Consider the following 27,865-nt stretch of genomic DNA (forward strand, 5'->3'; position numbering starts at 1 on the left):
ATCTGGGCCTCTTGATTATATCTTCAGTTATACTGGTCAGTGAAATCTGGACCTCTGTCAAGCCTGTAATATTTTCAGTATTTACCCATTGCATGTTAACCTTTAGTACAACAGGTGGCTATTCCATTGTCAGGTGCATATTGTTCACCCGGTGGCTGTGATTTGATTACTGATTGGCGGGGCTGGGTCTTCTCAGTTCTAGATGTGCTCTGGATCGGTACCTATGTCTTCACGATTGTATATGCCGCTGCTGATGGCACCTTGGAAACATGTCCAGATGTGGTGATGGCTCTACTTCCGGTAAGCACATGACAGAATCATCTCACAGTGATTTCGGGCCCCTTCTCATGTCTGTGATGGTGCAGATTCAGGTGTAAGGCCTCAGGGCTACACGTGAGCTGGGGACCCAGATCGTGATGTCTATTTGAAGCAGGTTCAGATTTTTCATTATCAGGTAAGAACTGCGCAAAGAAGAGTTCTTTTGTTAGTTTGTTTTCTGGTACTGGGTATGAAAGCCACAAGGCTTTCATGGTCAGCAGGTGCTCTGCTCTGAGGTACATCCCCAAACTCTAAACTGTGACACTTAGTTAAAGTGACGAAAAAATTTTAGAGAAGCAAAAGAATATCTTGATTTTTGAAATTCTTCCACTTTGGGCTGGAGGCATGGGTCAAGTGGTCTTGCATGCATAAGGCCATGGGTTCAATGTCCAGCACCACAGAATTACTTGATGTACTTACAAATGTTTAACATATACAGTATATTAGATATTGCTATAAAGCTGAGTATGCAGAGGTGACTGAGGAAAAGGCTTTGCTCTTGAGCCCGCCCCATGCCGATGCATGTTGGCTTTGGTGAAGGTCCAGAGGCATGAGGAGCAGCATGTGGGGCAGAAGGGACTAGATGCACTGTGGATGTGGTCACTGTGGCTGCGCCCCAGGCGTCACTGGAGCAGGGAACCAGATGGGAGTGAAGGAATGAGTCAACAAGATGCAAAAACCATTACGAAGTTACAATGGCATCTAAAAAACAACTGTGCATGATTAACTTTCAAAGTCCAGAAAAACACTTTAAAACACGGGGGAAAAACTATAAAAAGACATCTTGGGGGGCCAGGAGCGTGCTTGCCCTGGCATGCATGAAGCCCCTGGGTTCCATTCCCTGGTGCCACATACATAGAAAAAGCTGGAAGTAGTGCTGTGGCTTAAGTGGTGGACCACCAGCCCTGAGAAAGCCCACGGACAGTGCTCAGGCCCTGAGTTCAAGTCCCATGACTGGCAAAAAAAATTTCTTGGGCCAGGAGTTTGGCCTAGTGGTAGACGGCTTGCCTAGCATGCATGAAGACTCAGGTTTGATTCCTGGCTACCACATATATAGAAAAAGCCGGGAAGTGGTATTATGGCTCAAGTGGTAGAGCTCTAGACTTGAAAAAGCTCAAGGACAGTGCTCAGGCCGTAAGCTCAAGCCCAGGACTGGGAAAAAAAAAAAAAAAGAAAGAGAAAGGAAAAAGCCATCTTAATTAAAAAAAAAATCCTTTGAATCCTATCACTTAGAAATTACTTGATATTTTAGAACAGTGCCACCTTGTTTTAAATACTTAGTAGTACGTTGAGATCTTTCTCTTATTTTTATGTTATACAGGGGCTTGTAATTGAGGTTGGGGTGCTGACCACTTCGCCTTTTTACTTAAGGCTGACACTAGCATTTGAGCCAGAGCTCCACTTCTGGGTGTGTGTGTAAATGTAAGCACATGTATGTATGCACGCCAGTTCTGGAGTTTAAACTCAAGGCCTGAGCGCTGTTTCTGAACCTTCTTTGCTCTATCACTTGAGCCACCGCTCCACTTCTGGCTTTTTGGGGGTTCATTGGAAATAAGAGTCTCATGGACTTTTTTGCTCAGGCTAGCTTTGAACAAGTCTTCTGATTTCAGCCTTCTGTGTGTCTGGAATTACAGGCACGAGCCACCAACGCCCGGCTATGAATTTTTAGTGAGCTGTGTAAACATTGCCATGGTCTCTTTTTTTTTTCATATTTTTTATTGTAATTAATAGAAGGGTTACATTATATTCGCCAGATAGAAGGTGCATTACTTCACAAACATTGATACCCTTTCTCATGTCTTGGTCCCCATTTTCCTCCCCCCCACCGCCAACCCTCATCTTGTTTCCCCCCTTTCCTATCCAATTTCAAATAACCAAATATGCGTATATCCAATATATCAGATAACAAAGTGAAATGCTGTAACAATATGAGATAACCAAGGGACAGCAAAAGAGATGAGGGATAACATAGTACATTAAGGACAATAATCACTCATTATATGGCTTTTTTTTTTATATCCTAGAGTCCTTTCATTTAGCGTCTTACTGTATGGCCTTATGTATCTAGGTTTTGCTCTGTTGCAAATCTGCTAGGAGAGCCCAAGGTTTCTACTGATTAGTACAAATGAGGGAATCCATTGAGCCTATGTTCCTTTGAGTCTGGCTTACTTCACTTAATATGATTTTTTCTAAGTCTTTCCATTTCCTTACGAATGGGTTGATGTTGTTCTTTCTGACAGCAGCATAGAATTCCATTGTGTATAAATACCACATCTTGTTGATCCACTCATCAACTGAGGGATATCTGGATTGGTTCCATATCTTTGCTATGGTAAATAGTGCTGCAATGAACATCATTGTGCTAGTGGATTTAGAATGCCCTTGTTTCTGGATGGTTGGGTAAATGCCAAGTAGTGGAATTGCTGGATCACAGGGGAGCTCTATGTTTAGTCTTTTGAGGAACTGCCATACTGCTTTCCATAGTGGTTGAACAAGTTTGCACTCCCACCAACAGTGTAGTAGTGATCCCTCCTGGCCACATCCCCTCCAGCATCTGTTGTTATTAGTTTTTTTGATCCTGGAGTGAGGTGGAATCTTAGAGTTGTTTTGATTTGCATTTCTTTTTTTTTGGTCAGTCTTGGACTTGGGCTCAGGGCCTGAGCACTGTCCTTGGACTTTCTCAAGGCTAGAGCTCTACCACTTGAGCCTCAGCACCACTTCCAGCTTTTTTCTATGTATCTGGTACCAAGGAATCAAACCCGGGTATTCGTGCATGCTAGGCAAGCACTCTACCACTAGGCCAAACTCCCAGCCCCTGATTTACATTTCTTTTATGACCAGAAATGTCGAGCATTTCTTCATGTGTCTATAGGCCATTTTTGTTTCTTCTTCAGAGAAGATTCTTTTTAAGTCTTTGGCCCATCTTTTAATGGGATGGTTGTTGCTTTGGAGATTAGTTTTGGAGTGATTCAATTTTTTGAGCTATTGATATATTTTAGATATGAGGCCTTTGTCTGTTGTATGGCTAGTGAAGGTCTTCTCCCATTCTGTAGGCTTCCTAATTAATTTACTAGCTATGTTCTCTGCCATACAGAAGCTCTGCAGTTTAATGCACTCCCAGTTATCCAGCCTTTCTCTAATTTGTTGTGTTTCTTGGTCCTTATTGAGAAAGTTTCGACCTGTGCCAACGAGGCCTAGTGTGTCTCCTATTCCTTCTTGTAAAGTTTTCAGTGTGTCAGCTTTTACGTCAAGGTCTTTGATCCATTTGGAGTTAATTCTAGTGCAGGGTGACAAAGAAGGATCCAACTTTAGTTTTCTGCAGGTGCTTAACCAGTTCTGCCAGCACCACTTGTTGAAGAGGCTGTCTTTCTTCCATTCAATTTTTTTGGCTCCCTTGTCAAAGATTAGGTAGCCATAGGTCTGTGGTTTAATATCTGGGTCCTCAGTTCTATTCCATTGGTCTTCAGGCCTGTTCTTGTGCCAGTACCAAGCTGTTTTGATAATTATAGCTCTGTAATAGAGTCTAAAGTTTGGTATTGAAATTCCTCCTGCGCCGTTCTTTCTGCTAAGAAGTGTTTTTGCTATACAGAGTCTTTTATTATTCCATATGAAATTTTGGATTGCCTCTTCTATTTCTTTAAAGAATGACATTGGGATATTGATGGGTATTGCATTGAATTTTTAGATAGCCCTTGGCAAGATTGTCATTTTCACGATGTTGATTCTTCCAATCCAGGAGCATGGGAGGTTTTTCCATTTCCTCAGTTCTGCTTTAATTTCCTTTTTCAGGGTTTTAAAGTTTTCATCAAAAAGGTCCTTTACACTCTTAGTTAAGATAATTCCTAGGTACTTTATTTTCTTTGGGGCTATGGCAAAAGGAGTTGCTTTCCTGATTGTTGCCTCGCTCCTCTCACTGTTGGCATAGAGGAAGGCAGTTGATTTTTTAAAAATATGTTTTTGTTTTTATTTTTGCCAGTCTGGGCTTGAGCTCAGGGCCTGAGCACTGTCCTTGGTCTTTCTCAAGGCTAGAGCTCTACCACTTGAGCCTCAGCACCACTTCCAACTTTTTTCTACGTATGTGATACCGAGGAATTGAATCCGGGTCTTTGTGCATGGTAGGCAAGCACTGTACCACTAGGCTAAACTCCCGGCCCCAGCAATTGATTTTTGAGGGTTAATTTTATACCCTGCTAGCTTGCCAAAGTTTTGAATCAGCTCAAGGAGCTTGGGAGTGGAGTCTATAGGGTTCTTCAAATACAGAATCTGCCATGGTCTCTTTTAGGTAAGTTGTACCCATTCATACCACCAGTGGTACTTACCTAACATGACGTCAGCACATAGCAGTGTCATCTTTAGTCTTTTTTTTTTGGCTAGGCCTGTGCTTGAACTCAGGGCCTGGCACTGTGCCTAAGCTTCGTTGTTCAAGGCTAGCACTCTACCACTTGAGCCATTGCGCCACTTTTGGCTTTTTCTGTTTATGTGATAGTGAGAAATCAAACTCAGGGCTTCATGCATGCTAGGCAAGCACTCTACCACTAAGGACATTCCTAGCCTTGTCTTTAGTCTTGATCAGTCAGAGAGAATGTCTTGTTTTGGTAACTGTTGAGTTCCTGATAAGTTTGAATTTAAAATCTTGATCTTAGGGATTTTTATTAAATATTGATGTTCACGTATGCTGTAATAAGCTTTCTATGAGACTTCTTTCATTTTGTATTGAGCACTTACTCTGTAGGCTTAATAGATATATTTTACAAATGGAAAAGTGGCTGGGCACGGTGGCTCACGCTTGTAAAGCTGGCTACTAAGGAGACTGAGATCCATAAGATATAAATAGGTTTTCTCAATTCTTAATAAGATTTTCTCCTAAAACTCCATTTTACATTTGAGATGAACTATCTGTGATACTAGAGAAATTGTACATGAGCTATTTTTCTCACTGTGTTTACAGAAAAAGGAAGAGAAACACCCAGAGATATTTGTGAACTTCATGGAGCCCTGCTATGGCAGCTGCACAGAGCGACAACACCATTACTACCTCCACTACATTGAGGAATGGTGAGTGTAGGCCCTCCGCGCTCTCAGCTCGCCCCCCTGGACTGGGTCTCACGAGGGGAGCACGGCCGAGGTGCCCTAACACCTACTCATATCTTCTGATGGCCGCTTCTGTTTCCACAATCTTGACTTAGGTAGAATATGTACTTTCTGAAAAAAAGAAAAAATTATGTATTTTGCCAGGTAATTCTGGCTCATTCTTGTAATCCTAACTATTCAGAATGCTAAGCTCTGGCTTCAAAGCCAACTCAAGCGGGAAAGTCTGTGAGATTGTGATCTTCAATTTACCTCCACACGTTGGAGGTGGAGCTGTGGCTCAAATGGTAGAGAATGCTAGCCTTGAGTGAAAAAGCCGAGGGACAGTGCCTCGGCTCTGATTTCAAGTTCCAGTACTCTCACACACACGTACACACACACACACACACAAATCCACTTTTATCAGTATCTCCAGTGATGACTCTGGAAAGTACTTACATTTAAAGGTCATTCTAGAGGTTTCTTGCTAGAACAGCTTAAGCTTCCTCCTTTTGGCTAGGTTTCTCTGCTTTAGATGTTCTATTTGTTATGAATCTGACTTAATCCTGTCATGTGTGTCCCTTTACCCAGGTAGGCAATGGGCGAATTCCTCAGGCCTTTACCCAGGAAATAGAAAGCTCGGGTGTACATCTAGAATCTTCTTTCTTCAGTCAGATAGGAAGCCTGGCACTGTCAGGGATTACCGTAGCCCTGGGCTTGACTGTAATTGTCATCTCATTGTATTCCCAAGGGACTTAGTGCTGGCAGCATCTGCAGCTTCCACAGAAGTCAGTATCCTTGCCCGGCAAAGTGATCAGGTAAAGTTTCCCTTTGTCACTTTTCTGTTGCAGGATGCTTTCCTGAGAATGATTTGCAGGGATTGACTGTGGCAGAGATTGAGGCAAGACCTCATCCTTATTCCTGGGTTTCTGGGTGAGAGCAGAGCCGACAGCATGATGCCTTGGACCAGAAGGCATGGCTGTTGTAGTGGAGATATGTGGGTGTCAGTGGAGGTCCTTCAGTAGCTTAAAAAAAACACCCTGTAGCTGGGTTCCAGTGGCTCACACCTGTAACCCTCTCTGCCTAGGAGGCAGAGATCTGAGGATTAGGGTTCAAAGCCACTCATTGAGAAAATCTGTGAGATTCATCTCTTGTTAGCCACCAAAAAAGTTGCAAGTAGAGCTATGGCTGAAGTGGTAGAGAACCAGCCTTGAGGGGAAAAAAAAGATGAACAGTGAACGTCCAGTTCAGGTCCTGAGTTCAAGACCCAGGACCAGATCCATTTGCCACCTCTGACAGGTGTACTTGGCTACTCAGGCTTTGCCTGTTCTCTTTTACCCTCTGTGTACAATAAACTATCCTCAGTTACGGAAGAGAAGCCCATGGAGATCTTGTCAGATCATAATTGGTCACAAATCAGATGCTCTTTAGCTTATGATTTGTTACCCAGTAAACTTTGTTTTTTGTTTTTTCATATATTTTTATTGTAATTAATAGAAGGGTTACATTATATTCACCAGATAGAAGGTGCATTACTTCACATACATTGATACCCTTTCTCATGTCTTAGTCCCCATTTCCCTCCCCCCACCCCCAGTAAACTTTGATAAGTCGAAAATGCACGTAGGGCTGGAAATGTGGCCTAGTGGTAGAGTGCTTGCCTAGAATACATGAAGCCCTGGGTTTCATTCTTCACTACCACATACACAGAAAAAGCCAAAAGTGGTTCTGTGGCTCAAGTGGTAGATTGCTAGCCTTGAACAAAAGAAGCTCAGGCACAGTGCCCAGGCCCTGAGTTTAAACCCCAAGACTGGCCAAAAAAAAAGGAGAAAGAAAGAAAGAAAATGCACTTACTACACTGGAATACTGAAATGCTAACTAATAAGTATTAGGAAAACTGTGTTTTCCTTGTAGTCACCAAGCAGGGGGCTGCAACTCACTGCTGGTCTTCCCTGGGGCATGAGCATCAATGGATCTAGGTAATTCAGAGCCTGGTTTTTACTGACTGCTTATCTCTTTCGTCATGGTAATGGTACAGACCAAGAGAGATGTTCTTTTTGTCTCTCCTATTTGAATGGTGCTGGGAGGCTTCTATGCAAAGCTCTAGCCAAACATTTATTTGTTTATTTTCCAGATTAATTGGGAATCTTGGCTACTGGAGGATTCTAGTCGAGCTGAACTGCCTGTGACAGACAAGAGTGATGACTCCTTGCCCATGGGAGTGGCCATAGATTATACCAACCAGGTGGAAATTGCCATCAGTAAGTGGCCTGTGCCTGGGGCAGCAAGGCTTCCTCATGGATATCAGCGCTCGGGAAGGCATCCGGTGTATGTGCATTCAGCTTTGGCAGCTCCTCTCACCCACAGCCTGAGTGGACACTTGCTGATGAAACCACAGCCAGAAACTGTTGTTCATGTACACACGTACCTTAGAATATGGCTAAATAGCTAATATTCAGTGTCATAACTTGGGTTCTCTAACCATGCCAGTTCCCCACTGGCTGCCAGGGAGTGCTACCCTAAGCTGGTACCACATCAGTACTTGGTTGAGGCCTCCGCATGGGGCCTGGCATGTGCTCTGAATGCACCTTCTCCCTACAGAAGTGTGACCTTGTCCTGGCCAGCTCAGCCTATTTGTTCTGGTCCACTTGTTCTAGATTCTGATTCTTCTAAAATCCCAGCTGACAAAACACAAAATTAATATTCAAGTGGGTGAATATGAACTACTTTGGTCTTTTTCTATTCTACTGTTGTTTTACAGGCATTTGTTTTCGTAGTAAATCCCAGCATGTCTGGAGACTTCTGTCTTGGTTAGGGATGTGCTGAACCTGCCTCCTGACAGAGGAAGCATGCTTGAGCATCCAGAGGCCTAGCAGGGTGATGGGGATTTGATAGTAACAGACTTCTTAGAAAAATTTATTCCGATCTGCATCAGCCCACAGACTCTACCGTTAACATGAGACCTTCAAAGCCCTTGTGCAGGGCATCCTTTACCTTTTGGGCCCAGGTCCTTAAATCGACTTACTTCCCTAATCATCCTTGTTTCCCTTTTTAACAGATGATGAAAAGACTCTTCCTCCTGCTCCAGTTCTCATGTTACTTTCAACAGATGGTGTGCTCTGTCCATTTTATATGATCAATCAAAATCCTGGGGTTAGGTCCTTAATCAGGACCCCGGAGCGGCTCTCGTTAGAAGGAGAGCGACAACCCAAGTCCTCAGGTACGTGCCTTTGACTTCCCAGGTTGAAGGGCTTACCCAAGGTGGCCCAGGTGTGTCTCCAATGATGACCATGTAAGGTGCAGAGCAGGTAAGGCCCTGCTCACCTGCCAGGCTGCCTTGTCCAGCACATATAAGCATCCTAGCCTTCCACTGGCAGAGCCATTCTCCAGCTGTTACTTGATTTTAGAGAAAGCCCACAGCTGGTACTCTACCACTCAAGCCACCTGGCTTTTTTTTTTTTTTTTTTGGCCAGTCCTAGGGCATGAACTCAAGGCCTGAACATTGTCCTTGGACTTTCTCAAGGCCAGAGCTCTGCCACTTGAACCACAGCACCATTTCCTGCTTTTTCTATATGTATGGGGTACTGAGAAATGGAACTCAGGTCTTTGTGCATGCACTCTACCACCAGGCCAAACTCCCAGCCCCTACTTCTGGCTTTGTTATTATTTTTACTTTTTTTTTTTTTTTTTTTTTGTGGACCATGGGCTTGAACTCAGCCTGGGCGCTGTCTCTGAGCTTTTCAGCTTAAGGCTACTGCCCTACCCTTGAGCCAAGCCCTACTTCCTAGAAGTCGCACTTTTCTAGAAGTTAATTGGAGATAAGAGTCTCAGGTCCTTTTGAGCCTGGGCTGGCTTTGACTCTTGATCCTCAGATCTCAGCCTCCTGAGTAGTTAGGATTACAGGCATGAGCCACCACTCCCGGCTTACTTCTGGTTTTTTTTTTCCCTCCTAGTCCTGGTGCATGAACTCAGAGTCTGAACACTGTGTCCTTGGGCTTTCTCAAGGCTAGAGCTCTACCACTTGAGCCACAGTACCACTTCCAGCTTTTGTCTACGTATGTGGTACCCAGGAATTGACCTTAGGTCTTGTGCATGCTAGGCAAGCACTCTACCACTAGGTCAAACTCCTGGCCCACTTTTGGCTTTTTAATTATGAGTTGGAGATGGATTTGTCGGCCCAAATTGGCTTCACACCTGAGTCCTCTTAGCCTCCTGAGTAGCTAGGATTTTGGCTTGAGTTATTGGCCCCAGGTAGGATTGCCGTAGATGAGTATGTGGAGGTGGGGTCTGCAAGAGAGGTAGGTTTTCCCTGACTACCAGTGCAGGATGTGCACTACTTTTTCACTGGTGTGCAGTGCCATACTCACCTGCCATATGTTTTTGTGTTACTCAGTTGGGAGTTCACGAGTCCTACTCTAGTGTCAGATCTCTTTCTCCACCTCCTTACCCTGCAGAGTTTCCCTTAGGAAATCCAGCATCAACTCTTGTGGCTTCTTTGTTGTCATTCTTGTTGGACCATTTCTTCCACCACAAACCCCGTTCTGCTTACTGTCTGCCACATGGACTGCCCAGGCACAGTGTTAACCTTTCCTTCCTCTTTCTCCTTGTTTCACGTTGCAGGAAGTACTCCCACCACCCCAACCTCCTGCCAGGCCCCACAGAGACTTGATGCCTCTGCAGTGGGAGCCCCATCCTCCCTTGCCCCTGTGACCCCTGCTGCTCCCATGGCCACTTTCCCTTTGCCATCTGTTGGGGGGTCCCCAGCCATATTCTCCTTTGGCTCTTCATCCTTGAAGTCACCTGCTTCTGTCACCGGGGAGCCCCCTCCACATCTCAGTGGCTCTGACTGTTCCAAAGCAGCCCCAGGGCCAGGCGCCTCCACCTTCTCCTTTGCCCACCCTTCCAAGACGACCCTCGTCCCAGCCGCTACAACGTCACTCATGGCCCCGTCAGCCGCCTCCTTCTCCTTCGGATCTTCGGGTTTTAAGCCCACCCTGGAAAGCACACCAGTGTCAAGTGCACCTGGTCCAAGTACGGGAATGAAGACCTCCTTCTCACCTTCAGCCTCTGCCGTCAAGGTCAACCTGAGTGAAAAGTAAGTCATGTTGAAGCTTTGATTTTCTGTAGGATGGATTCTTGCTGGAAGTAGAGTCACCCACTATAAGTGGGGTGACTGAATAGATTTTTGTTGTTGTTGTTGTTGTTTCCCTGAAGTAATACAGGAAGGTAATGCTTGACCAGTGTAAAGGTTTGAATTGCTTGCATTAGGTCTTCTTAGATTTTGTATTTTTGACTACTGGAGATTTACATTTAGATACTGATTTAGCTCTTTCAAGCATAGAGGTAGAAGGTGGACCTTTTTTTATTTAGATATAATTTTATTGTGTTCACTCTGTTTTGTAATGTGGACAGTCTTAGGTCCATCTTGTCCCCCATTGGCTTCTCATTGCTTTTCAAGCAAACTCTTGACCATGGTGTCTGATTTCCTTTGGATCTAGTTCTGAACAGCTCACTCATATCTTATTTATTTACCATTTTATCTGCCTGCTCCAGTCTTCTCACTAACTGAGCCCTTTCCAGTGGCTCCATATCCATCTATCCCTCCCACCAGCTTTTTGTATACTGTCCTTGTTGACTCTGTTGTTGGTAGTGGTGGGTTTTTGTTGTTGTTGTTTTGTTTTGTTTTGCCAGTCCTGGGGACTGAACTTAGGGCCTGAGCACTGTCCTTGGGCTTTCTCAAGGCTAGCTCTCTACCACTTAAGCTGCAGCACCACTTCTGGCTTTTTCTGTGTATGTGATACTGAGGAATTGAACCTGGGTCTTAGTGCATGCTAGGCAAGCACTCTACCAGTAGGCCAAACTCTTAGACCCTGTCCTTGAGCTTTCCCAACACCAGCACTCTACCCTTGAGCCACAGCACACTTCCAGCGTTTTCTGTGTATGGGGTACTGAAGAATTGAACACAGGGCTTCATGTATGCTAGGAAAGCACTCTGCCACTAGGCCACACTCCCAGCCCTGCTTTGTTTGTTTTTGATTTTACTGTGGCATGAACTCTAGACCACACACTTGCTAGGCAGGTGCTCTGCTGCCGGAGCCACAGTCCCAGTGCTGCACTCTTGTTACAGGGTATGGTTTCGCCGTTGTTAATATTGAGTCAGTACACTGGTACTACTTAGCATTCCATTTTGTGGGGCGAACCAAATTTATTTGGCCAGTCAGTACTGGATATTTAGTAGTTTGGAAACTTGCCTTGTTTTGTATTGTGATACTGAGGTTTGAACTTGGGGCCCTATACTTGCTAGGCTGTCACTGTACCATTTGAGTCTGGTGCTGTCTCAGCCTTTTGCTGGTTATTTTGGAGGTGAAATGTAACAAACTCTTTCTGCCTGGGGTTGCCTCAAGCAGCAGTCCTCCAAATCCTAGGCTGTTGAGTACAGGAGTACAGGTGTAAACCCAGAACTTGGCTCATACTTACTCTGGTTTTATACTCAGTAGGTAGAATTGACTTTGTTGGATGGCACAGTGGCTCACGCCTGTAATCCTAGGTACTCAGGAGGCTGAGATCTGAGGAACGAGGTTCAAAGCCAGCCCAGCTTGGGCACTAAAAGACCTAGAGACTCTTATCTCTAATTAACCACTAGAAAACTGGAAGTAGTGCTGTTGCTCAGGGACAATGCCCAGGCCTAGTTTAAGCCTCATGGGGGGGCGGGGGGAAACGGGGGTGGAGAATTAACTTTGTTGTATACTCCTTAGACTGGAAACATCCTAAATATGGTGACCTATTTCATTTGTCACTCTCCCGAGGAGTGATCACTCCAGAATTAGTTCTCGTGATCCCCGTCAGTCCCTTTCTCCCTTAGCATGATGGACTAGGAAGACAAATTGTTTCATAGCATGGTAAACTTAGTTTCACTCTCACATCAATTCTTCCTCAGAGCTTTGGTTGAAAGGTAATTGCTAAGTAAGCCGACAATGAATATTTCCTTGTAGGTTTTACCTTCTATATGTGAATAATACCTGCAACCTTTATGTTCATGACCAGTAGTAGGCTGTTGTGACACAGTAGCACTGTGGTTTTCAGGTTCACGGCTGTGGCCTCTACTGCTCCAGTGCACAGCTCCTCCAGTGTGCCCTCCATGCTGCCATTCTCTTCTGCCACCAAGCCAGCAGCTTCTGGTCCACTCAGCCACCCTGTGCCTCTCCCAGCCTCATCCAGCTCCTTGCCTTTGAAGTCCTCAGTCTCTCTCTCACCATCAGGTGCGACTTGAAGTCACAAGCTGTAGTTTTCCATCCTCCCTAATATCTTTTAGTGTGTTAAGAATTTCGTGGAGGAGGGGTGGCGGGGGGTGGCGGGGGGGGGTGGGAGCATGGTCTAGTGCATGAAGCCCTGGGTTCACCTAAACCACATACACAGAAAAGACATAAGTGGCCCTGTGACTGAAGTGGCAGAGCATTAGCCTTGAGCAAAAAGTGTCCAAGGACAGTACCAAGGCCCTGAGTTCAAGCCTTAGGACTGGCAAAAAAAAAATTTACTGACATAAGGCAAGTACAGTAACTCGTGCCTATAATCCTAACTACTGTGCTAGGGGAGAGCTGGGGAGAATTGCTGTTTAAGGACAGCCTAGGCATGAAGTTCATGTGATCTCTCAATCAGTAAACCAAGATATGGGGCATGTCCCTGTCAGCTTAGCTCTGTAGGAAATGTAAATAGGAGGATTATGGTACAGGTTGGCTCAGAAAATCTCAACATCTGATTAGAAAAATAAGGAAAGTAGAAAGGGCTAGAAATACAACTCAAGTAGCAAGCTCAGGGCCCTGGAGCTCCCACCAGGTTCTTTGGACAAGACTGCGGTTTTTTTTTGTTGTTGTTTTTGTTTTTTATTTTTTGTTTTTGTCAGTCCTGGGCTTGAACTCAGGGCCTAAGCACTGTCCTTGGACTTTCTCAAGGTTAGAGCTCTACCACTTGATCCACTGCACTATTTCCGGCTTTTTCTATGTATGTGGTAACCGAGGAATTGAACCCAGGTCTTCATGAATGCTAGGCAAGCACTAGGCCAAAGACTGTGGGGTTTTTTTGTTTTTCTTTTCCATGAGACTTCTGGTGTCTCACACAAGCATACTGTGGTTGGTTGAGAAGATGCAGTGCCTTTGTTTTGCCAGGCTTCTCCATTCTCTGACACATCTCACAGAGATTCAGAGAAGCGTCTTGTGGCTGCATTAATGTGCCTTCTGGCATGGCCTGACCTGGGAAAAGGGCAACACTGTGCAGCTCTTACAAGCAAATGAGGAAGGATGAGGTGTAACTGAGAAAGTGCTCCTGCTCCTGCTCATGGTGACCATGGTGGGTTTTTACACTAGCCATGCTGTCAAGCTCGTCAACCAAAGATGAATCATGGGAGTCTTCATAGACAAGGGAAACGGAAAGCCTGTGAGAAAACTCCACAAGCAAATGTCCCTAGCCAATCCTTTATCTTTCTGTCAAGACATCCAGAGAGACTACAAAAACTGTGTGATGGATGCCCAGTAGCACCTGCCAGCATTTTGCAGATCACCTTCTTTCTTGTTTTTAATCTCAATATTGTTTTTCTGAAACATTTGAGAGTTGGTTGTGGACATCATGAAATAGTTCATTCCTAAAAATTATTGTGTATCTCCTAAACAAGGATATATCAAAAACTAGTAGGCTCAAGACACATAACAATTATCCAAAGGAAACTGGTCACCTTCCTCAGTGGCCCCAGGAGTTTCCTCCTCCAATCCGGGAGTCAGCTGATGATCACACACTGCCTTCCACTTTGTCCCCTTCGTCTCCGTGACTTCTCAGGGGCTTTGGTCTTTCTCTGCATTGAACATTGTAAAAAGGTCAGGCTACTTGTCTTGGGGACTGAACCTCAATTTGAAGATGAAAGAGTTTGAGCAATTGCAGCAGCCCCTGTGCCTCATTCTGTCATGACAGGTGACAGCAGGCTGTTTACCTGGGTAAGCGGGAACTCCATTTTGAATGGCTGATCTTGACAGCAGGAATATCTAGATGACTTATTTGCATCAGCACCTGGATTTTGAATGTCAGAAATTATTTTGCTTTTTTTTTGTGGGGGGGGGGGTCAGGCCTGGGGCTTGAACTCAGGACCTGGGCGTTGTCCCTGAGCTTCTCCTGCACAAGGCTAGCATTCTACTACTTGAGCCACAACACCTCTTTGACCTTTAATGAATTGTTTACTGGAAGATGAGTGTGTCATGGACCATGGTCTTTCCTGCCCAGGCTGGCTTCAAACCACAGTTCTCAGATCTCAGCCTCCTGAGTAGCTACGATTACAGATGTTTGTGTGGTTTTGAAAGAAACTTCCTATGCATCCCAGTCTGGCCTAGAACTCATTGTGTAGCCTGGCTGGCCTAAAAATCTCAGTTCTCCTTTTACTTCTTCAGTGCACTGATTATAGGCACAAGTACCATGCCTACATGTCACTCTTCAATAAGGACTGTGACAAGCCAGGTGCCGGTGGCTCACGCCTGTAATCCTAATCTACTCTGGAGGCTGAGATCTGAGGATTGCAGTTCAGAACCAGCCCCAGCACAAAAAGTCTGTGAGACTTTTATTTCCAATTGGCCATCAGAAAACTGGAAATGGAGCTGTGGCTAAAGTGATAGAGTGCTAGCTTTGAGCTGAAGAGCTCAAGAATAGTGCCCAGACCCAGAGTTCAAGCCCCATGACTGCCCCCCCCTAAAAAAAAAACTGTGAAGTAGAATGGGAACTGTATATCACTTACATTCTTAGATTTGGGAAGGGAGTTTGAGCCAGGAGAAATGATGGGAATAAATCCTGTTTATTATAACTGACTCCTTCTACCAATAGGAAGACCTGCTCAAAGCAGTCCAAGTCCAGTGCCCTCAATGGTACAGAAATCTCCAAGGATAACCCCTCCAGTGGCCAAGGCAGGTTCTCCTCAGGTATGCTTATGTCTGGGGAAAATGCTCATGTCTGTTGATTGACTGTAGCTGTGGTGATAAAGTGTTAGAATTCAGACCTTGGAACTGGTGGTTAGGACTGTGTAGCAGAAAATGCCAGTATGGTGACTTGACTATTTGTAATGTATGCATAGAACCCAGTCATCTCTTTCATATTTTTCATTGAGATTTGCTTTCCATAGAAAGCTTGCGGCCAGGAGCATGGCCTATTGGTAGAGTGCTTGCCTAGCATGCACAAAGACCCGGGTTCGATTCCTTGGTAACACCCACATACATAGAAAAAGCCAGAAATGGTGCTGTGGCTCAAATGGTAGAGCTCTAGCCTTGAGAAAGCCCAAGAACAGTGCTCAGGCCCTGAGTTCATGCCCCCGAACTGGCAAAAAGAAAGAAATATGCATGCAACACACACACACTCACACTCTTCTCAGTGGGCTTGTCACCAACTGAACACTGCTTGCAGTCACCACCAGTTCTGAGGAACAGAACGATGAGCACCCATAATTCCTCCTCTGTCTCCTCCAGAGTCACCCACCATTCTGGTATCTAGCAGCCTACCTTAGTTTACTCTGTTCGTGCCTTCCATCAAATGGAAACATGTAGCATGTTATTTTGTTTGTGGGGTTTTTGTTTGTTTGTTTGTTTGTTTTTTGGTGCTGGTCCTGGTGCCTAAACTCAGGTCCTGAGTGCTGTCCCTGAGCTTTTTTTGCTCAAGGCTAGTGTTCTTTGACTTGAGTTACAGTTCTGCTTTTGGCTGTTTTGGTAGTTGAGATAAATCTCATAAGCTTTCCTGTCTGGGTTAGCTTTAAACTGTGATCTTCAGATCTCAGCCTTCTGATTAGCTAGACTTACAGATGTGAGCTACCACGCCTCTCTAGCATGTTTTCTTAATGGCTGGCTGTTTTGTTAAGTGTGATGTGTCAGTATGCCCCCGAGCACTGGAACATGGTCCATCCTATCACCTGTCTCTACTCTGTGGAATATTCCTGTGCACAACAGATCTGGTAAGCACAGCTTGAGAGAAAATGGAATGCTGTTGTGAGAACACCACTCCTGGTGATAGGCACTCACGTAATAAATAGCCTTTAGAAGATAGAACTTACAGTACAAAATGAATTTGTAAACCTTAGTCTTACATTTCAGGTGAAGTCGCTTCAGCCTCCTGTCACAGAAAAGCAAGGACATCAGTGGAAAGAGTCGGATCCTGTAATGGCCGGAATCGGAGAGGAGGTACATGTGTTCCTTAGGATTCTAGACTGGCCCAGGGTGCCACCATCAACATGTCATCCATTCCTATACTGAGAACTGGCTCGTCTCCATAGTTGTATACTCAGAGTCATTTCCTTCTTGCCTCCTGCAGATTGCCCACTTTCAGAAGGAGCTGGAGGAGCTGAAGGCCCGGACTTCCAAAGCCTGCTTCCAGGTGGGCACTGTGGAGGAGATGAAGCTGCTGCGGACTGAGTCAGACGACCTGCACACCTTCCTACTGGAGATTAAGGAAACCACGGAGGTTTGTCTCTGTGGGTCTTTGGCCCTGGGTAGAACTGTACTTTTAGAATTGGGTGTTGGTCTTCCTGCTGCCAGTGCTGCAGTCGGTGGTTGTGGGGGGGGGGGGTTAGTTTACCTAGAAGTACCTGGCTTTAGCTGTCCCTTCAGGGTTGATGACAGATCAGCCACTTAGGGGACTGCTCTGTTCCAGTTTCGTCTGTAAAGTAATGATCTTCGTCTTTGATTTAATGTAACCTTGGAGGATTTTATTTACTTTTTGCTATACAGGGATTTGAACTGAGAACCTTGTGCTCTCAGTTGGCTTATTTGCTCACAAACTGGTATGTTACCACTTGAGCCACGCCTCTAGATCTGCGTTTTGTTGGTTGATTAATTGAAGATAGAGTCTCATGGACTTTTCTCCCCAGGCTATAGCTTTGAATCATAATCTTCCAGATGTTAGCCTCTCAATTAGCTAGGATTACAGGCATGAGTCATTGACATTGACCTTTAGGTATATTTGAAATTTTGTTTCATAGTATCAGATTTTTAAAAAGAGAAAGAGGGCATATGCAATATAAAAATATCAAGTTATTTATTATTAGTGGCAGCATTTACTATTAATGCTGTTTCTATTTAGCACTTGGCATTCCTGAGTTCAAGCCCCAGGACTGGCTAAAAAGAAAAGTTAAACATTTTTTAAAATCCCCACTTAGGAGTGATATTCCGGGATCTTATTTTAGACTGTTTCCAAATTTCTAGACTTCAATAATAATGCTTGGGAAAAGAAAAGTCTCAGAGGTTAGCAGTGATTGTCTTCAGATAGTGGAATTATGGATACTTTGAGGACTGTTCTTGCTTTCCAAGTGTCCACAACACTTTTGTGATTTGGGTTTTGTTTTTGTTTTTTTCCAGTCCTCAGGGCCTGAGCACTGTCCTTAGGCTTTCTCAAGGCTAGAGCCCTACCACTTGAGCCAAGCACCAGTTCTGGCTTTTTCCATGTACCAAGGAATCGACCAGGGTCTTTGTGCATGCTAGGCAAGCACTCTACCACTAGGCCAAACTCCCAGCCCCTTGTTTTTATTTTATTTGTTCTAGACTACTTCCATTTTACAGATATATATTTAGCTTATTTTTATTTTTTTTCCAGTCTTAGGGCTTGAACGGGGCCTGGGCCCTGTCCTTGGGCTTTCTCAAGGCTAGAGCCTAGGAGTTGAGCCACAGCACCACTTCTGGCTTTTCCATATATATGGTACCAAGGAATTGAGCCTGGGTCATCGTGCATGCTAGGCAGACACTATACCACTAGGCCAGACTTGAGATCCTGGTGATTTTTTTTTTTCTAATCATACAAAAAAAATCAAGAACTTGAATACCTTTCCTTCCAAGGAATGATTTTTTTGTTGTTGTTCTCTTTTTGGAGGATAATTTATATATATTCAGAGATTTCTTCAGGTTAAATAGTCAAGAGATTGTACCTTCCTTAATCTACACAGAGAGCTTTTATTGTTTGGAAACTCAGTTTCTATGTGCATATATCCTGGTCCCTTTTCTAGTCTCTCCATGGAGACATAAGTACACTGAAGACAACATTGCTGGAGGGATTTGCTGGTGTGGAAGAAGCCAGAGAACAGAATGGAAGAAATCATGACTCTGGGTATCTACACCTCCTCTACAAACGACCTCTGGATGCCAAGAGCGAGGCTCAGCTTCAGGTAGGACAAGCAGAGCACACACCCTTGGCTGACCTTTGGTTTGTTTGGCCTCTTGCTTGTCAGTCAAGTCCTATGTGCCCCCTTGACCTACATTTTCAGTCCTTTCCTCGTCAAATGGTAGCACCTTAGAGAGCTGTTGATTTTCTACTAATAATTTACCATACTTTTCGTGAAACTCCTTACCTGTGGGCAAAGAAAATGGCACACTTTACAACTTAATTTTTTGTTGGTGTTTGTGCTGGCCTTGGGTATTGAACTCAGAGCCTGAGCACTGCCTCTTATCTTTTTTCCCCAAGGCTTGCACTCTACCACTTGAGTCGAGTCACAGCTCCACTTTGAGCTCTTTGGTATTTAATTGCAGATGAGTCTCATGAACTTTCCTGCTCCATGCTGGCTTTAAGCTGTCATCTCAGATCTCAGCCTCCTGGGTAGCAGGGATTATAGGCATGAGTCACCAGTGCTCAGCAACTTAATGGTTTTTTTTTTTTTTTAATTTAAATTCATAGATTTTTTTTGTTAAACCTTAAGTTTCACAGAGAATACGCTCTGCTGAAACAGGTGTTTATAAATGAAATCATGAATAGTAAAGTAACAACTCTTTATTTAATGCCAGGTAGTCTGCTAGATGTTTTAACACCTTACTTCTGATCCTCAAAACAGCGGCTTTGAATAGCAAGGGCTATTAAACCCAGTTGTGCAGATGAAAAATGGATCTTTCTAGGCTGAAACACTCCTGTTGGCCATTCAGAGTAGAGCAAGGGTTCAAACCCCCTATGCCAGGACTTTCCTGTGTGCCGTGTTCTACACAGAATTGCTTTTCCTGATAATTTTTATGCTTTATTTCTTCTTGAGCCAATAGAGTTTGATTTTCCACCTTCTAGTTTACTCCACGTAGCCTTAGTGTAAGGGTTGTCCTCCCCTCGCTCCCATTTGTCTCAAATTCTGGAAAAGGACAAGTAGGCAGCACAGACCCAGTCTGGGTGTTGTGAGTACCCTGCTTCAGAGACCCTGGAGCTAGACTGCCTGCCCACCCTCTCCATCCACTGTGGGAAAGCTCCCAGCTCCAGGAAGCTGAGGGTGGTGGCCCGGCCCTGCCCTACTCTGCAGCCCTCAGCTCTTTTAATTATGGTAAAGTTGGGGGTTTTTTTGTTGTTGTTTTTGTGTATTTTTTGCTGGGCCTGGAGCTTGAACACTGAACTTGGATCTGTCCCTGAGCTTCTTTTGCTCAAGATAGGCACTCTTACCATTTGAGCCATACCTCAGTTTCTGGTATTTTGGTGGTAATGGGAGATAAGAATTCTCATAAACTATCCTACTTGGGCTGGCTTTGAACCGGGATCCTCAGATCTCAACTTCCTTAGTAGCTAAGGTTTATGAGTATGAGCTACTATTGCCCAGGTTCTAAGGTTTTGTTTTTTTGTTTTTGTGGGGTTTTTTTGTTTTTGTTTTTGTTTTTTGTCAGTCCTGGGCTTGAACTCAGGGCCTGAGCACTGTCCCTGGATTTTCTCAAGGCTAGGGCTCTACCACTTGAGCCTCAACACCACTTCTGGCTTTTTGCTATGTATGTGGTACTGAGGAATGGAAACCCAGGTCTTCGTGCATGCTAGGCAAGCACTCTACCACTAGGCCAAACTCCCAGCCCATATAAGGTTGTTTTTTTTTTTTTTTTTTGCCAGTCCTGGGCTTGAGCTCAGGGCCTGAGCACTGCCCTTGGACTTTCTCAAGGCTAGAGCTCTACCACTTGAGCCTCAGCACCACTTCCAGCTTTTTCTATATATGTGGTACCAAGGAATCGAACCCGGGTCTTCGTGCATGCTAGGCAATCACTTCAACCACTAGGCCAAGTTCCTGGCTCCCCATATAAGGTTTTAATGACTATGTTGAATTGTATTTTCCTTATTTCTAGCAGTTCACATTAGAAATATTGCAAAAGAATTTTGACTGTTTTTGATAACATCTTCCTTCAAGCTACTTAAGATGTGTTACTTAACCTTCTGTTTTCCTTTTTTTTTTTTTCTTGGTGGTAGGACTTAAACTCTAGGCCTGGGTGTTGTCCCTGAGCTCTTCAGTTCAAGGCTACCACCCTACCCCAGGAACCACAGCACCACTTCCAGTTTTTTTCTGGTGCTTAATTGGAGATATGAGTCTCTTGGTATTTTAGTGCCCAGGCTGGCTTTGAACCTCAATCCTCAGGTCTCAGCCTCCTGAGTAGCTAGGATCACAGGTGTGAGCCATCGTGCCTGGCTAACTTTCTGTTTTCTTGTAGGAAATTCGGCGCCTTCATCAATATGTGAAATTTGCGGTCCAGGATGTGAACGATGTCCTAGACTTGGAGTGGGATAGGCATCTGGAACAAAAGCGAAAACAAAAGTGAGTGTGGGTCCTCATCTCCTGTGCAGCATAAGCAGAGCTGTTGCTGTGTTAGGAGTCGCTAAAGAGACCTAGCATGCTGTCTATCACAACCCTCACACCCCATGCTTGCACAGATGGACCTGCGGTGCTGCACTGTTTACCATGGTGTAAACACTCAACCTTGTTACCTGAAAGGCAGAGCATCACATGTAATGTTTTCAGGTTACATGAAACTGTATGATGATATCACTAATGATTAGATATAGCATGTAAAATAATCTAAGATGATAAAAAGGCATTTGGGAGTGATCTCAGTGTGACGACACAAACATGGAACATGGAAGAGGTTGGAAGTATTAATATATATCCATTTATGCATATATTCAATTTTCTTACTTGTCCGAATATTCCGAAATTCCAAGTTGTCTCTTCTCTCTCCCTCCCATGGGTCACAAAGCTTGAGCTCGGCCTGGGCACTGTCCCTGAGCACTTCAGATCAAGGCTACCGCCCTACTCCAGAACTTGAGTGTTAGTCCTAAGATCTTCAGCTCAAGGCCACCATCCTACCCCTGGAGCCACAGCCCCACTTCCCATTTTCTAGTGATTAATTGGAAATAAGAGTCTGGTTCTTTAGTGCCCAATCTGGCTTTGAACCTTGATCCTCAGATCTCAGCCTCCTGAATAGCTAGGATTACAGGCATGAGCCACCTTGCCTAGCTTTTTTTCTTTCTTCCTTTCTTTCTTTTTTTTGCCCTGCTTCTTTGCTATGCAGGAGCTGTGTCTGAGCAGCTTTTGCTCACCGCCAACACTCTACCACATCTCCACTCTGACTTCTTGGTAGTTTTGTGGAGATGGTCTCGTGGGCTTTCCTGCCCAGGCTGGCTTTGAACCATCTCTGAGTAGCTAAAGATTATAAGCATGAATCAACAGGACCCAGGACCCAACACCTGATATCTGATCTCTTTTTTTTTTTCTTTTTTTCTTTTTGGTCATGAGAGTTGGACTCTGGGCCTGAGTGCCTGAGTGTTGTCCCTGAGTTCTTTAGCTCAAGGCTCATGCCTTACCCCTTGAGCCACAGCACCATTTCTAGTTTTCTGGTGATTAATTGGAGGTAAGAATCTCACGAACTTTTTAGTGCCCAGGCTGGCTTTGAACCTCGATCTTCAGATCTCAGCCTCCTGAGTAGCTAGGATTACAGGTGTGAGACACACCACCCCGGATGTTATCTGGTCTTTTTGCTTATTTATAAGCCGTGGGATTTTGAAGCAGGACTAGAATGAACTTATAGCCACAAGTGATAGGCTGAGGGAAAAACCCCAGAGCATCTCAGTAGAGCAGAGTTATAGAATTAGGGTAGGCTCCCCATCTCTTATGCCCTTCCAGAAGAGGGTCCATTGGATGGAGCCATTAGAAACATCATAGCCCACTGTGCTGGTTGGTGCTCCTGTTCATTGCTTGTGCTGTCCTCCGCCCCACTCTCTGCACCAGTGTGGCCTGAGCTGGTAGTGCTTGTTAGCCAGTGGGTATGTCCAGAGTGCACAAGAGTAGCTCTCTTCCTGTGTGGTTTCTTGGTGCTCTCACTTCCCTTTCTGCAGTCCACATTCTCATATATGTACTGATTGCTCTTTCATTTTGATTGGTATGTGTGTATGTGTGTTTCATTTTGGTTTTTGTGTGTGTTCGCTGATACTGAGCTTTTGCTTGAGCTTTTCCACTCAGGCTCTCACTTGACTTTTTTGCTCAAGGCCAGCACTCTACCATTTGAGCCACAGTTATGCTTGCACCTTCTTGTTGGTTAACTAGAGATAAGAGTCTCACAGGTTGGTTTTCCTGCCTGGGGTGGCTTCAAACTGTAATCCTCATATTTAGCTTAGCTTCCTGAAGATCTAAGATTACAAGAACTACTACCCGTTTTGTTTTGTTGGTTTGTTGTTGTTGTTGTTTTTTCATTTTCTGTTTTATTAGCATTTCCACTTCAGCCTTTCTTCCGAAGTATAACTTGGATCTAACAAAAGACTTTTTTTTTTTTTTTTTAATTTTTTTGTCCTGGGCTTGAGCTCAGGGTCTGAGCACTATCCTTGGTCTTTCTCAAATCTAGAACCCTACCACTTGAGCCACTGCACCACTTTTCTATGTTTGTAGTAACAAGGAATTGAACCTGGGTCTTCGTGCATCCTAGGCGAGCATTCTAACAAGAGGCCAATCTCCCAGCCCCACAAAGACTTAAAGAAAATATTTGTGTCTCTGTCATTGGAGGACATCTGGGACTATTTGAGGAGCTATTGAGACAAGAGGAAAGAAAACAAAGTTTCTGTTCAACAGAAGTAGCTTTCATTCTTTGATTAATGAAGAAATACTCAATTTAGATAGATACATTCATACAAATATAGATATAGATGAAATGAAGTAACTATATACATACATAAGCATACACATGCATACGTATATACATGATTAATACATATATACTAAAAAACTTGGTTGGTGTGTGACTGTTGAAGGATCACTTTTTTATTTGGTCAGTTGTGTGGCTTTGAACTCAGGGTCTGGGCGCTATCCCTGAGCCTCCTTGTGCTCAAGACTACTGCTCTACCACTTGAGCTACAGCACCACTTCCAATTGTTTTGTTTTGTTTTGTTGGGTTTTTTTAGTGTTTTGTTGTTGTCATCATTGTTGCCATCGTCGTTGTTGCTTTGTTGTTTTTTGGAATCAAGAGTCTCACAGGAATTTTTCTGTCCAGGCTGGCTCTGAACCTCCAGCCTCAAATCTCAGTCTTGAATAGGATTGTAAGCGTGATCCACTGGTACCCAGCCACATTTTGTTTTTATTTGTGTAAATTTTCCTCGAGTTAATAGAAAAACCTTCAGAGATACTCGGGGCTTGGAATAAAAGCAGAAGCATATAGACAGAGCTGTCTGACCTTGAGCCTGTGGCTCGGTTGCTGCTCCTGCTGCCTGAGCCTTTCAGCTTGTTAGGGCAGAACAGCTTCCTGATAACCCCTCTCTGTCTCTGCTTCCTGCTTGACAGTCAGCTTCTGTGTACTTCCAAGGAATGTCTGCTTTTCTTTCGTGATTGAGTATAAAAGGTTTACAAGCATTTAAAAAATTACAGGCCGTCCTCTGCTATAGGTGCAGCCTGAAGCTGTTTTCCCCACTCATCGTCTCCATTGGCCTTCCGTTCCTCGTCTGCTTTCTCATATCTTCTGGGCATTTTTTTTCTAGCATTGTTTTTCACTGTATAATTATAGTCCTATTTGGGGAGTCCAGTGGGTTTCTTTACTAGAGTCTTTCACACATAATTCTGCCAGCAGGCGCCTACTTGTGCCGGAGCGAGAGACACTGTTCAACACCCTGGCCAACAACCGGGAAATTATCAACCAACAGAGAAAGCGGCTGAATCACCTGGTGGACAGTCTTCAGCAGCTCCGCCTTTATAAACAGACGTCCTCGTGGAGCCTGCCATCTACCCTCCCCACCCAGAGCAGCACTGACAGGTACGCAGGGCTTGGAGCAGAGCATGAGTAGAGACTTGGGAGCAGCATAGGGTGGACTTGGCGTGGTTTATGTGCAGGCTTGACAGTGACCAATGAGCCAGCTGCTGTGGCTCATGCTTGTAATCCTAGCTACCCAGGTGGCTGAGATCTGAGGATTGTGGTTCAAAGCCAACCCAGGCACTAAAGGCCGTGAGCCTCATCTCCCATTAACCACCAGAAAACAGGAAGTGGCGCTGTGGCTGAAGGGAGAGGGCAGTAGCCTTGAGCTGAAGAGCTCAGGGATAGCTCCCAGGCCCAGAGTTCAAGCCCCATGACTGACCCCCACCCCCACCCCACCCCCCAAAAAAAAGTGACCACTGACCAAGCTGGGTGGTCAGGTCCCTCTCCCTCTACAGCAACATCGAGCATTGAGCTTCATGACATAGTGCTCACTAGGCCACAGTAGCTCCCATAGCAATAGTGTTTTATTGCCAGTTTACTACCAGGGTTAGTGGACTGCCTTGGTTGAGAAGCTCCCATTTGCCTTTCTGCTTGTGGGTTGAAATTCAGGTCATTGCAATTAGACTGTTTGCCCTGAGGTTTCCAAGGCAAATTTGTGTTCTCCAGGCCACCAGTGGATTTGAGTCTCTGTCCACTAGCATGCCAGTGATGTAGTTGGTGTGAGTCGTGTTGTACAGTCCTGAGCTGTCCACCTCTCCATTTACACCAGTTGATCAGATGGCATGTTTAAATATTGAGTGTGCCCTCATCTCTTGCACTTAAATGTAGGAGAGTCGTGTACCCCATGTAGCCTCAGGTTTCTTAGCCCTTAGTTGGTTGATTTGTAATGCTGTTGTGTCTTAGTTTTGACAGTGACCTGGAAAGCCTACGCAATGCTTTGCTAAAAACCACCCTAGAGTCTCATTCCAAGCCTTGGCCCAAAGTACCAGGTAAAAGCATCTTTCACATCTTCTGTCTCCTGTTCTCATTTGGCTTCTCATATCTTAAAAGCTGAATGGGCTGGTGACTCAAGGCCTATAATTCTAGCTACTCAGAAGGCTGAGATCTGAGGATCACAGTTCAAAGCCAGCTCCGGCAGAAAGGTTTCTGTGAGACTTATCTACAGTTAACTCTAAAACCAGAAGTGGTACAATTGGTAGAGCACTAGCCTTGAGCACAAAGGCGCTCAGGGACAGTGTCCAGACTCTTAGTTCAAGCCCCACAACCGAAAAAGGGGGGGAAAAAAAAAGCTGAGTCATAAGCATTTATGGCTTCATGAATTTCTTGCAGCTAAACTGTCCCCCGTGAAACAGGCTCAGCTGAGGAACTTCTTGGCCAAGAGGAAGACTCCACCCGTGAGGTCCATGGCTCCAGGTAACGTGTTTTGGCATAACCATGCAAGGACATGCTGTGGATTTGTGGTTCTGGTTTTGATAGGATATCACCATCTTATCCCCTTGGAGACGCTGGACCAAGCAGCAGCATGCATGTTCTGTGGGAAGCAGCTCTTCGCCGTTTGAGCTCTGCACTGCTTTCTGCAGGCCCCGCATACGCAGCAGTGATTCACAGGCCCTCTCCCAGGCCGAACTACACCCCAGCCTCATTGTTTTTACACTCCTCTATTGCATTCGAGAAACTGATTCCTCTATACATTGCTTTTCTCATGCATATGTGTATGCACACGCACGTTACCAGTACTGGGGCTTGAACTCAGGGCCTTCATACTCTCACTTACCTTTTTTGCTCCAGGCTAGCATTCTACCATATAAGCATAGCTCTAGTTCCATTGTGTAAACATTTATAATTATGAAATGTAGTCATATATGTTGTGGAAAATACGTGACAGTAAACCCCGTCTCCCAGATTTACAAACAGCATTGCCACCCTACCTCGCTTGGGCACTGTCCCTGAGTTCATGGTCTCATGTTCTTTAGTGCCTAGGCTGGCTTTGAACCGCAGTCCTCAGATCTCAGCCCCCTGAGTAGCTAGGATTGCTGGCATGATCCACCATGCCCTGCTCACCTTTTTTTTTTTTTAATCAGTTATAGGACTTGAACTCTGGATCTGAGCACTGTCCCTGACTCTTCAGCTCAAGGCTAGTGCTCTGTCACTTGAGCCACAGCACCATTTCTGGTTTTCTGGTGGTTAATTGGTGGTAAGAATCTCATGGTCGGGGCCGGGAGTTTGGCCTAGTGGTAGAGTGCTTGCCTAGCATGCATGAAGACCCAGGTTCGATTCCTCAGTACCACATACATAGCAAAAAGCCAGAAGTGGTGCTGTTGCTCAAGTGGTAGAGCTCTAGCCTTGAGAAAATCCAAGGACAGTGCTCAGGCCCTGAGCCCAAGCCCAGGACTGGCAAAAAAAAAAAGAATCTCATGGTCTTTTGTGCCCAGGGTGGCTTTGAACCATGATCCTCAGGTCTGAGTCTCCTAGTAGCTACAGTTACAAGTGTGTGTCACCGGTGCCCAGCTATTTCACCTTTTTTTTTTGGATACTGTTTTTTACATATTGTTTTAGAAAAATTGAAACCTCAAATGGCAAAAACAGTGTGAACAGACCCACTTAACTCATCACATGTACATGAAGGCTCTTGACGCACAGTTAGGTTAGCTCATGAGCTTCCACTTTGGCGTTCAAAGGTGTACCCAGGCAGACCGTCATAGAGACTCATTCCTGTGATCCCTGCCACTCCGGAGGTAAAGAACCAGAGGATTTTAGTTAAAGACTGGACCAGCCTCAACTCAAGGTTTTAACCATGCTGATCTCTCACCTGGAGGCTCTGGAGAAAATTTGCAAATCATAAATGGGCTGGCAGAACACAGTTCCTTCAGTGGTGGGATGAGGCTCTTGTCTCTGCTCACTCCTCACCCCTCATCTGCAGCCCTCATCCCGCAGGGCTTCTCTTACTTGGCATCTCTGGGTATGCGTCACCTTGCTGCTCTCCCAATTTTGGTTATATATTTTCTTCTCCCAGCCCCTTCCCTTCCCCATGGTAGAAAGTACCATGCCCTAAAGTCTGGCTTCATAGTTTAAAGAATGCCGGGGGGTGGGGGGGAAACAAGCAGAACAGGCTAGGATAAAAGGTGTGTGTGTGTGAGCCTACTCATCAAGTCCGAGGAATCATTGGGTTATTGGACTCCACTGGGAGAGTCGCTGTTGGGCAGCTGGCAGGATGACTTTCTGCCCTACTACTTCCCTCCCGAATCCCTCCTCTACGGGTGAGAACGCCAAGCTGACAGTGCCCGTTTGTTTGCCAGTCCTAAGGCTTGAACTCAGGGCCTGAGTAATGGCCCTGAATTGGTGTGCTCCAGGCTAGTACTCTACCGCTTGAGCCACAAGCTCCACTTCCAGCTTTTGTGGTGCTTCATTGGAGATAAGACTCTCACAGACTTTCCTGCTTGGGCTGGCTTCAAACCATGATCCTCCGCTCTTAGCCTCCCGAGTGGTACTTTTTCACATTCTTCTTTGTGACAGTTAGGATATCCTTA

At 45.0% G+C, this 27,865-nt stretch overlaps 1 protein-coding gene across 5 annotated transcripts in view; it reads left to right on the forward strand.

Moving 5' to 3' along the window:
- Positions 1-27,865, forward strand: part of Nup214 (nucleoporin 214) — an 80,698-nt gene that overhangs the window by 10,489 nt on the left and 42,344 nt on the right. For 3 of the 5 annotated variants that reach the window (XM_090330827.1, XM_090330829.1, XM_090330830.1), the window contains exons 7-21: positions 197-300; positions 5,267-5,373; positions 6,137-6,203; positions 7,520-7,646; positions 8,444-8,605; positions 10,006-10,480; positions 12,469-12,644; positions 15,241-15,335; positions 16,494-16,580; positions 16,711-16,860; positions 18,395-18,553; positions 20,820-20,923; positions 24,213-24,398; positions 25,242-25,327; positions 25,668-25,751. In XM_090330827.1, coding sequence (XP_090186953.1) covers positions 197-300; positions 5,267-5,373; positions 6,137-6,203; positions 7,520-7,646; positions 8,444-8,605; positions 10,006-10,480; positions 12,469-12,644; positions 15,241-15,335; positions 16,494-16,580; positions 16,711-16,860; positions 18,395-18,553; positions 20,820-20,923; positions 24,213-24,398; positions 25,242-25,327; positions 25,668-25,751 — 2,169 coding nt within the window. The remainder of the gene's footprint in view (positions 1-196; positions 301-5,266; positions 5,374-6,136; positions 6,204-7,519; positions 7,647-8,443; positions 8,606-10,005; positions 10,481-12,468; positions 12,645-15,240; positions 15,336-16,493; positions 16,581-16,710; positions 16,861-18,394; positions 18,554-20,819; positions 20,924-24,212; positions 24,399-25,241; positions 25,328-25,667; positions 25,752-27,865) is intronic. The other 2 variants (XM_090330828.1, XM_090330831.1) reach the window with 1 other exon arrangement.

This window comes from Megascapheus bottae, chromosome 3 (genome assembly GCF_031878675.1).
Source record: "Megascapheus bottae isolate mThoBot1 chromosome 3, mThoBot2.hap1, whole genome shotgun sequence".
Taxonomy (NCBI): domain Eukaryota; kingdom Metazoa; phylum Chordata; class Mammalia; order Rodentia; family Geomyidae; genus Megascapheus; species Megascapheus bottae.